The sequence below is a fragment of the Leucoraja erinacea genome, chromosome 27 (genome assembly GCF_028641065.1).
Source record: "Leucoraja erinacea ecotype New England chromosome 27, Leri_hhj_1, whole genome shotgun sequence".
In the NCBI taxonomy this organism is placed as follows: domain Eukaryota; kingdom Metazoa; phylum Chordata; class Chondrichthyes; order Rajiformes; family Rajidae; genus Leucoraja; species Leucoraja erinaceus.
In genome coordinates, this window is record NC_073403.1 from 1,081,577 (window position 1) to 1,093,507 (window position 11,931).

Genomic DNA, 11,931 nt, shown 5'->3' on the forward strand with positions numbered 1-11,931 from the left:
ACAAAAATGCTGGAGGAACTCAGCGGGTGCAGCAGCATCTATGGAGCGAAGGAAATGGGCAACGTTGCCTATTTCCTTCGCTCCATGCAAAGAGTTGAACAATCTCCACTATAGGAAATAGGCAACGTTTTAACGAAACGTTGCCTATTTCCTTCGCTCCATAGATGCTGCTGCACCCGCTGAGTTTCTCCAGCTTTTTTGTGTACCAGCCCGTTGCATTTAGAAGGAGTGGTCTATCTATAGGATCTTTGGTTACCAATCCTTCGGTCGCTGGCAGCAGAGCCACTCCTCCCCTTGCGGCCTCGAGGCGGAGTGAAGTCTGATGCTTCTTAGAAGTGACGATGGTATCCCCAGGTACACGGCACAGACAGATGAACGGCGAGTTCTGCCATTTCTTTGTTTCCCAATATAGCTGTGTAGGTAGCATCAGCTACAAAACCGGCAGGATGCCCCACAGCTTCTACCCACAGGCAATAAGACTGGTCCCCCTCCCCATATACCATGCACCAACACATCTAACCTCGCCCATACTTTGACAGCTTGGCCCCTGTCAAAGCAAAGCCACTGTTCTGTTTTTAGTTCAATGTTTAGGCCTATTTTAGATATTAACTGCACTGACGGGAACTGATTGAGAAACATTTTTTTAGTTTCTTCTGTGTATTTAAGTACTTGGTTAAAATGACATAGAAACATAGAAATTAGGTGCAGGAGTAGGCCATTCGGCCCTTCGAGCCTGCAACACCATTCAATATGATCATGGCTGATCATCCAACTCAGTATCCTGTACCTGCCTGATCTCCATACCCCCTGATCCCCTTGCCACAAGGGCCACATCTAACTCCCTCTTAAATATAGCCAATGAACTGACCTCAACTACCCTCTGTGGCAGAGAGTTCCAGAGATTCACCCCTTATCCTTAAGCTGTGACCCCTTCCTGGACTTCCCCATGTTCGGGAACAATCTTCCTGCATCTAGCCTGTTTTAAAGCTATAAGAATTTTCTAAGTTTCTATAAGACTGCAATCTGACTAAATTCTGAGAGAGAAACCATTTCTTTAGTCTTCTTCATAAGTACGTAAGTACATCTGAAAAATGACATCACTGAATAATAAATCCATCTGTCTCTGACTGTAAGAGACTAACGTGCATCTTTAGTTGGTCCCCTTTCAACCATCGAAAGAAACCTTTACAGTCAGTTTTTATATTCCCCTCAAGCTTTCCTTCAAGCTCTTTGTCCTTTGTCGAGTTCAGGTTTGCTGCTTCTTCTGACCAGTCTACATTCCTCTTCCTTGGCTTTAAGACAATATTTGTCTTCCCTCGCCTGTCCCGGTTATGCCGCTGTCCCAGTTTTATTTTCTCGCCAGACAAGGAAGAATATTTTGGCACTGACAGCGCTCCTTGCTTCAGTCAGCCCTCCACCACCTCCAGTTTCAATTCCATTGTTGGAATATTTTGGAGGACCAAGAATAAGGACAAATTTCTGGAGTTCGTGCGGTGTTTAAATCTTCGCCATTGCATCTCCACTGTCAACCCTTTAAGTATAATATGTTAGTCTATCTGAGCCCATTAAATTTAGCTCTTAGGGCTAATGGGATCAAGGGATATGGGGAGAAAGCAGGAACGGGGTACTGATTGTGGATGATCAGCCAGGATCATTTTGAATGGCCTACTCCTACACCTATTTTCCATGTTTCTATGTTACAGACTGGAGCTGCCCACCTGGAGCTGGATTGAATGAGTTCTTGGAGATCAACTCTAATTACACAAACTCCACTATCATTCCACCCAGGTGTAAGGAACCAGCAGCCACATGAGGTAGTTGAGGCAGTGGCTATGGCAGCATTTAAAAGACACTTGAACAGGTATATAGATAGGAAAGGTTTAAAGGGATATGGACCAAATGTGGACAATAGGGGCTAGCTTAGATGGCAGCATGGATGAGTTGGGCCGAAGGGCCTGTTTCTATGCTGTGACTATTTTCAAAAGAGGGAAGCCTTGCTTTTGAAAGGCCAGGTGAGAGCCTTCACCTCTAGAACGTCGCAGCTCAGGAGTGGACAGGGAGCTGGCAACGTGCTGTTGTGGTCAGTTTGAAAGGGTGCGGAGGTGGGGACTGGAGTATTGAACAGACTACTCAACTGTCTGTTTTTCCCCAAAACTTTATTCATATCCCAGATACAGAGTGTAAAATCATTGACATTGGTGTCCGTCGCTTCTGAAGATCTTTCTTCTTGTTCTCTAAACTTGTGTTTAACCATTGACCTCCTGAGTTTCAGAAGACACCACCTGGCCATCGACAACAACCTCAACCACCTCGACATACTTCTTTCTCTTTGTAATAACAGGATCTCCTACAAGCAAAAATATCAATCATTTCATTCAATAGTTTGCCAGATGCAGGAGTGAAACAATCCACAGTTATACACCACAGATTTATGATCATTATAATTCTGCCCACAATTATGTAGCAGTGACTTACGATCAGGTCAATGGCTAGTATCAGTGCCCTGGGCCTCCCTGTATAGATCACTGCAGCTCCGGGGGGGGGGGGGGGGGGGGGGGGGGGGGGGGGGAGGAGAGAGAGGGGGTGAGGGGGAGGGAGAGAGAGAGAAGGGGAGGGGGGGGGAGGAGAGAGAGAGAGGGAGGGGAGAGAGAGGGGGGGAGAGGGAGAGAGGGAGAGGGAGGGAGGGAGGGGGGACAGGGGAGGGGGGAGGGGGAGGTGGGGGGGGGGGGGGGAGGGAGAGAGGGAGGGAGGAGAGGGGGGGGAGGGAGGGGAGGGGGGAGGGGGGGGAGGGAGGAGAGAGAGGGGGAGGGGGAAAGGGAGAGAGAGGGGAGAGGGAGGGTGGGGGGAAGAGAGGGGGGGGAGGGAGGAGAGGGGGGAGGGGGGGAGGAGGGGGAAGAGGGGGGAGAAGGAGGGGGGGAGAGAGGGGGGGGGAGGAGGAGGGGGGGGAGGTGGGGGGGAGGGAGAGGGGAGGGGGGGGAGAGGGGGGGAGGGAGGGGGGGGGGTGAGGGGGGGGGAGAGGGAGGGGGAGAGGGGAGGAGGGGGAGGGGGGGGAGAGGGGGGGGGGGAGGGAGGGGGGGAGGAGGAGAGAGAGAAAGGAGAGAGGAGGGGACAAAAGGAGTGAAGGCGGATGGCGAGGAGGGAGAGGGGGAGAGAGAGGGGAGAGAGAGAGAGAGAGAAGAGAGAGAGAAGAGAGAGAGAGAGAGAGAGAGGAGAGAGAGAGAGAAGAAGAGAGAGAGAGAGCAACATGCTGTTGTGGTCAGTTTGAAAGGGTGTGTACTGGAGTATTGAACAGACTACTCAGCTGGCTGTTTTTCCCCAAAACTTTATTCATATCCCAGAGATACAGAGTGTAAAATCATTGACATCGGTGTCTGTCGCTTCTGAAGATCTTTCTTCTTGTTCTCTAAGCTTGTGCTTAATTCGAGAACTCCTGACTTTGAGAAGATACCACCTGGCCATCGACAACAACCTCAACCACCTCGACATACTTCTTTCTCTTTGTAATAACAGGGTCTTCTACAAGGAAAAACATCAATCATTTCATTCAATAATCTGCCGGATGCAAGGGTGAATCCACAGTTATACACCACAGATTTATGATATTATAATTCTGCCCACAATTATGTAGCAATTGTGTTGTCACGCCCCCTTGTGAGGCAGACGTGATCACTGCCTCCCCTGGTGCTTTTTCAATGCAGTTTTATGATGAGACCAGTGAGCACAAATGTATTATATTTATATGTGAAATAAGCTACCTGGACTATGGCAGGTGAGGACATGTAACAAAGGGGTTTACACACATTACATTGGAGATAGTAACAGGCACCCGCTTATTGCCCGCGCTCCATGCAGTTTCTAAGGGGTTGCGCAATGAGAGGGGAGGCTCAGCTCGCTGCTGCCTCACCTCTCATCTCTCCCTGTATTTGCAGCGGAGCTGCGCATGTTTTGTGATTTTTACGATAAAAAATGATTTAGATTCAAATAGAAATGACATCTATAACACAGATCAGTGGAAAAATCTTTATATCTATTTGATGCTATTATTATTTTTCTTCACTTTTCTTAACAGCTATTTTCATTGGGAGTACGACAGGTGAGGCTCTGCTTCCCCCTGCCTCCCCTGACCGCACGTCTCTGTTATGTACGACCCGAATCGTCACCCATTCCTTCTCTCCAGAGATGCTGCCTGTCCCGCTGAGTTACTCCAGCGTTTTGGGACTTACCTTCCAGCGTCTTGCAGAGAACCAGCATCATCAGTTCTTTCCTACACAGCTCGAGTCATGGTTACCTCTGCAGTAATGACCTCCCTCAGTTGCACCAATTGTCCTGGCCTCACCACATTCAGGAGATGTAGGTGCAGCACGGTGGTGCAGCGGTAGAGTTGCTGCCTTAAGGGCCTGTCCCACTTACATGACCGTTACAGGCGACTGCCAGCACCCGTCATAGGTCGCCACAATTTTCAACATGTTGGAAATTCAGCGGCGACCAGAAAGATGCTATGACCTCTCACGACCATACTATCCTACGCACACCGGTAGCAGGGAGTACGGTGCGCACTCGCTGGGCCGAAGGGCCTGTTTCTGCGCTGTAAACTAAAGTGGAAAATAATCTCCAACTCACTGGGAGCTTCTACTTGGACTTCTTTTTTCACCATTGATGTGGATGTTGTGGATGTTGTTGTTGACATTGCCGATGATTGCCTACAGGAAACAAAGAGCAAAGCATGATCTTGTACTTCAGGCAATTCACAGGGGTCTCGTGTGTGTGTGCGTGTGTGTGTGTGTGCATGTGTGTGTGTGTGTGCATGTATGTATGTGTGTGTGTGTATGTAGGTGTGTGTGTGTGTGTGTGTTGTGTGTGTGTGTGTGTGTGTGTGCATGTAGGTGTGTGTGTGTGCATGTAGGTGTGTGTGTGCATGTAGGTAGGTGTGTGTGCATGTATGTAGGTGTGTGTGCATGTATGTAGGTGTGTGCGTGCATGTAGGTGTGTGCGTGCATGTAGGTGTGTGCGTGCGTGTATGTAGGTGTGTGTGTGCATGCGTGTGTGAGCGCGTGTGAGTGTGTGCATGCGTGTGTGTGCGTGTATGTGTAGGTGTGTGAGTGTGTACGTGTATGTGTGAGTGTGTGCATGCGTGTATGTGTGAGTGTGTATGTGTGCGTGCTTATGTGTGTGTACGCATGTGCGCGCCTGTGTGTGGCCAGTACATGCAATGATATATCATTCTACCACAAGTGCAGGATACACAAAGCAAATTACTGTCAGTCTGAGGAAGGATCCCGACCCAAAACATCACCCAAACCTTTTTTGTCTATAAATGCTGCCGAGCCCACTGACCAACCCACACACTTATCTCTGTCTATCTTTGATATCTGCAGTTCCTCATTTCACAAATCCACAAATTATAGGTGTAGATTTACGCCATTCGGCCCATCGAGCCATCAATTCCATTTTCCTGCTAATCCTCGACAGCTTTCTGTGGCAAAGAATTCCACAGATTCACCGCCCTCTGACTAAAGACATGTCTCCTCATCTCCTTCCTAAAAGAACATCCTTTAATCCCGAGGCTGTGATCTCTAGTCCTAGACTCTCCCACTAGTGGAAACATCCTCTCCACATCCACTCTATCCGGGCCTTTCACTATTCTGTACGTTTCAATGAGGTCCCCCCCTCATTCTTCTAAACTCCAGCGAGTACAGGCCCAGTGCCGACAAACGCTCATCGTAGGTTAACCCACTCATTCCTGGGATCATTCTTGTAAATTACTGAATGAACAAACACTCAGATCCCCGGGCATCCTTGGGGAAGTTTAATATCACTGGTGGCAGGGTGGAGCAGCGGGTAGAGCTGCTGCCTCACAGTGCCAGAGACCCGGGTTCGAGCCCGACTATGGATGTTGCCTGTACAGAGTGTGTACGTTCTCGCCGTGACCACGTGGGTTCCCCCCCCCCACACTCCAAACACGTGCAGATTTGTAGGTTAATTATTGTCCCTAGTGTGTAGGATTGTACTGGGTGACCGCTGGTCAGCACGGACTCGATGGGCCGAAGGGCCTGTGTCTGCGCTATACAGTTCTTATCCTTATTTTGCACTTTCTGTCTGTGTCTATGGTCTTTTCCCAACTTTCCCCCTTTCAAAGCCCCCCTCAACTGTATCCACCCATCGCTACCATCAAGGGTCTCGCCCCGAAACGTTACCCATTTATTTCCTCAGGAGACGCTCCCCTGCCCGCTGAGTTACTCCAGCTTTTTGTGTCGATCTTATCCATTTTCCTTACCCGTATCCACCAAGCAGCCTGCGGTACGTGGCGATTTCCGCCTCCAGAATGCTTTTGATATTCAGCAGCGAGGCGTATTCTTCGGTCTGCGCCATGATTCTACCGCGGAGTTCGGTCAGTTCCATTTCCAGGCTGTTGACCCTCATCTCAATCTTGCTTCTCTCGGTAGAGTAGCGTAACTCTGTGTCATTGAGGTTCTGCTCCAGAGATGAAATCTGCAAAGACAAGTGAGAACAGTGAGCGAGGGAAGGGTGGGGCTCCAGTGACTGGGCGGTGGCTGAGCAAATGTCCACTCGACTCACCATACTTATGTAGGTCTGGTACTCAGTCTCGAGTCCCTGGAAGGTGCGTCTCAGTTCACTCAGCTGCGACTTCTCTGCTTCAATAGCTCCAGCATTGACAGTGTTTTGCTGCTCCACAGTCACGCACTGAAACAGATAAACAACACACTCTTGTGAACAACAGGAGCAGGAGCCTGTTGGCCTTTTTTTTTTTTTTTTTTTTTTAAACAACAAAATTTATTCAATTATTAAAAATAATATTTACACTACAATAAAACAAGCCAGAACCCACCATCATAATACAATACAAACGTGTATCCATAATAAACTACTATACAACTATGATACAATCCTTATTGAGGATACATTCAACACCCTGCGGAGCCCAGCGGTCCCGGAACTCCCTCAGGGTGCCCACCTGATAGCGTTTACGTGAGACTACACTTGGAGCTCAGCGTGCAGCCCAGCTTGCCCGAATACTGCGAGGCAGTGGACACTTTGGAGAGGTTTGCCCGAATGTTGAAGAAAGGCACAAAATGCTGGACTAACTCAGTGGGACAGGCAGCATCTCTGGAGAGAAAGAATGGGGGACATTTCGGGTTGAGACCCTTCGTCAGACTGACACAAGATGCTGAAGTAACTCAGCGGGACGGGCAGACAGATTTCTGCCTTGATTAGAGGGCATTAGGTACATGGCAAGATTGGGCAAACGCAATTTGATTGATTCTGGTCTCTCGGTTTATTATATATTATCTGTGTGTCTTGTGCTTACTAGGATGTCATGTTGCCGACAGTAAGAATGTTGTTGCATCGGTAATCCTTATGACAATTTAACATTCTTGTGAAGTTACGAGAGGCGAAGTTATAAGCAGGTGGACAGGACCCTTTTCATCCCCCATAGCGGATATATCTAGAGTAAAGCTTTAAAGATGAAAGGGGGAAAGTTTCTGACACACAGTGACAAGTGAATGGCTGGAATGCGCGGACATGCGTATTGGTGGGGGGCAGGCAGGGTCATGCCATTGAAGCAACTCTTGTTTAAGTGTCAAAGAATGTTGGGGAGAAGAGGGCAATGTTTCAGGTGGAGGTGTTTGAGCAACCCGCACCAACGCACATGACCAGACTTGTCCAGTTTGTTTATTCCATCGTTGCAGTTGTGTTGAGGGAAGTGTCACAGACACTGGAGTGTGGAATGTTGGCCATGAATGGGGGCGAGTGGATGGTCAGAGAGGATGGTCAGAATCAAACAGGCTTGTTGGCCAACTAACTCAATGCCAACATTGAGAAATAATTACCAGGAACCTAAACTCTTTTCCACCTTGGCAATTGTTAAAATGTCAAGTGTTAATCCCCCGAGTCCATATAAAAGGAAGTGAGGATTTGAGCACGGGTTAGCTATGTTCTATTCATTGATAGAAGAGGTGCCCGTGGGTAGAGCCGTGAGTTTGAGGCTCATGTAGGAGTCATCATGGGAAGATGCTGAGATGAGACTAGATAGGGTGAGAGAGTGTGGAAACAGGCCCTTCGGCCCAACTTGCCCACACCGGCCAACATGCCCCAGATGAGACAATTACCTGTTCCTTGTACCAGTTTTCCAGATCACCCTTGTTCTTCTTGGCGTCTGCTTCATATTTTGCACGAATCTCTTCCATAGCCCCGAGAATGTTGACGTCGTGATCAGACTTCACTTCCACTGAGACATTGCCAGCCACCTGAGAACGCATACCTTTCATCTCCTGTGGGAAGAGTATTCAGCGGTTTTAGTTATTTGATTCTGGAAATGATACATTTATGGATAAAGGCACTTACACAGAAACATAGACAATGGGTGCAGGAGTAGAGGCCATTCTGCCCTTTGAGCCAGCACCGCCATTCAATGTGATCATGGTTGATCATCCACAATCAGAATCCCGTTCCTGCCTTCTCTCCGTTAGCCCCAAGAGCTAAATCTTAACTCTTTTGAATGCACTTGTTACTAACTTCCCCATTAAATTCATGTTCATAAGTGATAAGAGAAGAATTAGGCCATTCGGCCCATCAAGTCTACTCCACCATTCAATCATGGCTGATCTATTTCTCCCTCCTAACCCCATTCTCCTGCCTTCTCCCCATACCTTGACACTCGTACTAATCAAGAATCTATGATCTCTGATAACCCATTGCCTTGGCCTCCACAGCCTTCTGCAGCAATGAATTCCACAGATTCACCATCCTCCGACTAAAAAAAATCTGTTCCTAAAGGAACGTCCTTTAATTCTGAGGCTGTGCCCTCCGTTCCTAGCCTCTCCCACTAGTGGAAACATGCTCTCCGCATGCACTCAGTCCAAGCCACGCTCTCCTCCTGACCACGTGGGTTTTCTCCGAGATCCTCGGTTTCCTCCCACACCCCAAAGGCGTACGGGCATGTAGGTTCACAAAAATGCTGGAGAAACTCAGCGGGTGCAGCAGCATCTATGGAGCGAAGGAAATAGGTAACGTTGCCCATTTCCTTCGCTCCATGCAAAGAGTTGAACAATCTCCACTATAGGAAATAGGCAACGTTTCGGGCCGAAACCCTTCCGGGTTTCGGCCCGAAACGTTGCCTATTTCCTTCGCTCCATAGATGCTGCTGCACCCGCTGAGTTTCTCCAGCACTTTTGTCTACCTTCGATTTTCCAGCATCTGCAGTTCCTTCTTAAACAGGTATGTAGGTTAATTGGCTTGGCCTATGAGTAAAAAGAAATTGTCCCAAGTATGTGTAGGATAGTGTGGATGTGCTGGGGATAGCAAAGCGGCGCGGACATGATGGGCCAAAGGGCCTGTTTCCGCGTTGCTTCTCCAAACTAGACTAAACCATTACTTACTTCCTCATGGTTTTTCCTGATGTAAATGAGCTCCTCCTTCAGGTTCTCGATGTCCATCTCCAGCTGGCTCCTGTCCATGGTCATGTTGTCTAACATTGAGCGGAGGCCATTGATGTCATTCTCCACTGACATGCGAATGGACAGCTCGTTCTCGTACCTGTCGAGTTGGGAAGAGAGTGGCCATCAACACAAGATATTTTGGAAGATGTTGCATTAACTATCTGACTGATCTCCTGAAGGGAGATATGTGTTGGGCAACTTCATATCTCCCTGGGCATATTTATGTGTATATATATATTTATGTGTATGTGTATATATATATATACAGAACAGTTCAGTGTGTCTACAGAACAGTTCAGTGTGTCTATATAGCATAGACTATATATATATATACACATACATATATATATATATATATATAGTCTATGCTATATAGACACACTGAACTGTTCTGTATTAATGCTTTCAATACTCTGTTGTGCTGAAGCAAAGCAAGAATTTCATTGTCCTATCTGGGACACATGACAATAAATTCTCTTGACTTGACTTTATTGAAACATATAAGATTATTAAGGGCTTGGACACGCTAGAGGCAGGAAACATGTTCCCGATGTTGGGGGAGTCCAGAAGCAGGGGCCACAGTTTAAGAATGAGGGGTAAACCATTTAGAGATGAAGAAACACTTTTTCACACGGAGAGTTGTGAGTCTGTGGAATTCTCTGCCTCAGAGGGCGGTGGAGGCCAGTTTCCAAGAGAGAGCTAGATAGGGCTCCTAAAGAAAGCGGAGTCGGGGGATATGGGGAGAAGGCAGAAACGGGGTACTGATTGTGGATGATCACCCATGATCACATTGAATGGCGGTGCTGACTAGAAGAGCCGAATGGCCTCTACTCCTGCAGCTATTGCCTATTGACATTGAAGCATGCTATTCAGCCCATCAAATCTATGCCAGCCCACAGAGCGATTCCATTCCATCACTGATTTTTAGTTTTATTACAATTTAATGCATTATTGTCACATGTACCAAGGTCCAGTGCAAAGCCTTTTCACTGGCAAGTTCTCCAGTCTAAGACAAGACTGTGGGTGATCCAAGTCAAGCTGTCTACAGTGTACGTCAGGACATCCCATTTTCTCATTCACTCCCTGTACAGAGGGACAATTAACCTACAAACCCGCACGTCTTTGGGATGTGGAGGAAACCGGAGCACCCGGAGGAATCTCACACGGTCATGGGGAGAACGTGCAAACTCCGTACAGACAGCGCCCGAGGTCGGGATCGAACCCGAGTGTCTGGCGCTCTGGAGGCAGCAACTCTACCGGTGCCGTGGATGCGGGAGAAGGCAAGGTGGTGGGCTGGCTCCACTGGCGGCACGGTGGCACAGAGCCAGGGGGGGACGGGGACGGGGCGGGGAGCGGGCTGGGACAGGGGGAGGGTGGTTGGACGGGGTGGGGTCACTCACTTGGTCCTGAAGTCCTCGGCTGCGAGTTTGGAGTTGTCCACCTGAAGCATGTAGCCCGAGTTGCCGAGGATCATGTCGGTGATCTGTGTGGAGCAGGTTGGTGGGTTAGTCCGTGTCCCGGCCCGACCCGGCCCGACCCGGCGCCTCAACACCATCTCCCCACCTCCCCACACCCGCCCGTCCCCGCCCTCTCGCAGTCCCCCCTCCCTTCGCTCCTTGTTCAGTCCCCCTGTCCCCCCGCTCTCTCTCTTGAGTAACCCACCCCCCCACCCCCTCTCTCCCTCTCCCACCCACCCACCCCGGTGGGTCCGGCGCCCCATTACCTGGTTGCGGAGTTGCTCGATAGTAGCCCAGTAACTGGTGTAGTCGCACTGGACGGCGGCGTTCTGATCGGAGATTGAGCGAATCTGGACCTCCAGCTCGGCGTTGGACGTCTCCAGGGCCCGCACCATGTTCAGGTAGTGGGCGAGGCGGTCGTTCAAATCCTGCATCGTCTGCTTCTCGTTGATGAAGAATCCGGAGCCGGAACCGGAGCCCATCCCGGAGCTACTCATCCCAAAGCTCATACTGGAGGAGCCGGAGGAGCCGAAGATGCCGGAGCCGGAGCCGGCGCCGAAGCCCAAGCTCCTGCCGCCGCCGGAGCTGGAGCCGTAGCCGAAGCTCCTGCCGCCGCTGCGGGAGCCGGAGAAGCTGCTGCTGCCGCTGCTGCTGCGGCCACCGCTACTGCCATAGCCCCCCATACTCTGCGAGGTAAAGGTTCTGGAGGATTTTTGCTGGAAAGCCATGATGTTGCAGTTCGTGTCAAGTCGCCGCTGCTCGCTCGCCTCTCCCTGCAGCCCGCTTTATAGCCCGTCCCGTCCCGGCCGGCCCCGCTACCTCCGCCCAACTTGTGGGCGTGAATCGCTCCCGGCGCCGTGGGGACCCGGACAGGCTGCTCTCCGCGGGCGGGGTGGGTCCACCTGCTTCCCATGGGACACGCCCAGAATAAGAGGCAGTCTTGTCCCACTGACTTAACCCGGAGTAGCCGCGCCAACCCCCCCCCCCCCCCCCCCCTCGGGTCTCCAGTTGAAGCG

The 11,931-nt window shown here is 50.0% G+C and overlaps 1 protein-coding gene across 2 annotated transcripts; it reads right to left on the reverse strand.

Moving 5' to 3' along the window:
• Nucleotides 1-2,139: 2,139 nt before the first annotated feature.
• LOC129710076 (keratin, type I cytoskeletal 47 kDa-like) lies at nt 2,140-11,688 on the reverse strand. 2 transcript variants are annotated; one of them, XM_055656779.1, is made up of 8 exons: nt 11,182-11,688; nt 10,859-10,941; nt 9,399-9,555; nt 8,130-8,291; nt 6,577-6,702; nt 6,275-6,489; nt 4,621-4,700; nt 2,140-2,347 (listed from the first exon to the last, which is right to left on the reverse strand). In XM_055656779.1, the coding sequence occupies exons 1-8, from the start codon at nt 11,641-11,643 to the stop codon at nt 2,247-2,249; spliced, it is 1,386 nt and encodes a 461-aa protein (XP_055512754.1). In that variant the 5' UTR covers nt 11,644-11,688; the 3' UTR covers nt 2,140-2,246. The 2 variants fall into 2 exon arrangements, with proteins under 2 accessions (XP_055512754.1, XP_055512755.1); XM_055656780.1 differs by lacking the exon at nt 2,140-2,347 and adding an exon at nt 3,307-3,516.
• Between the last annotated feature and the right edge of the window lie 243 nt (nt 11,689-11,931).

Excerpts from the sequence above, each read along its gene's own strand:
- LOC129710076 (XM_055656779.1), bottom strand. The coding sequence starts at position 11,643 with ATGGCTTTCCAGCAAAAATCCTCCAGAACCTTTACCTCGCAGAGTATG. Across the intron at positions 10,942-11,181 it reads TCGAGCAACTCCGCAACCAG|ATCACCGACATGATCCTCGG; the intron begins GTAATGGGGCGC and ends TGCTCCACACAG. Across the intron at positions 8,292-9,398 it reads TCAGGAAAAACCATGAGGAA|GAGATGAAAGGTATGCGTTC; the intron begins GTAAGTAATGGT and ends CTCTTCCCACAG.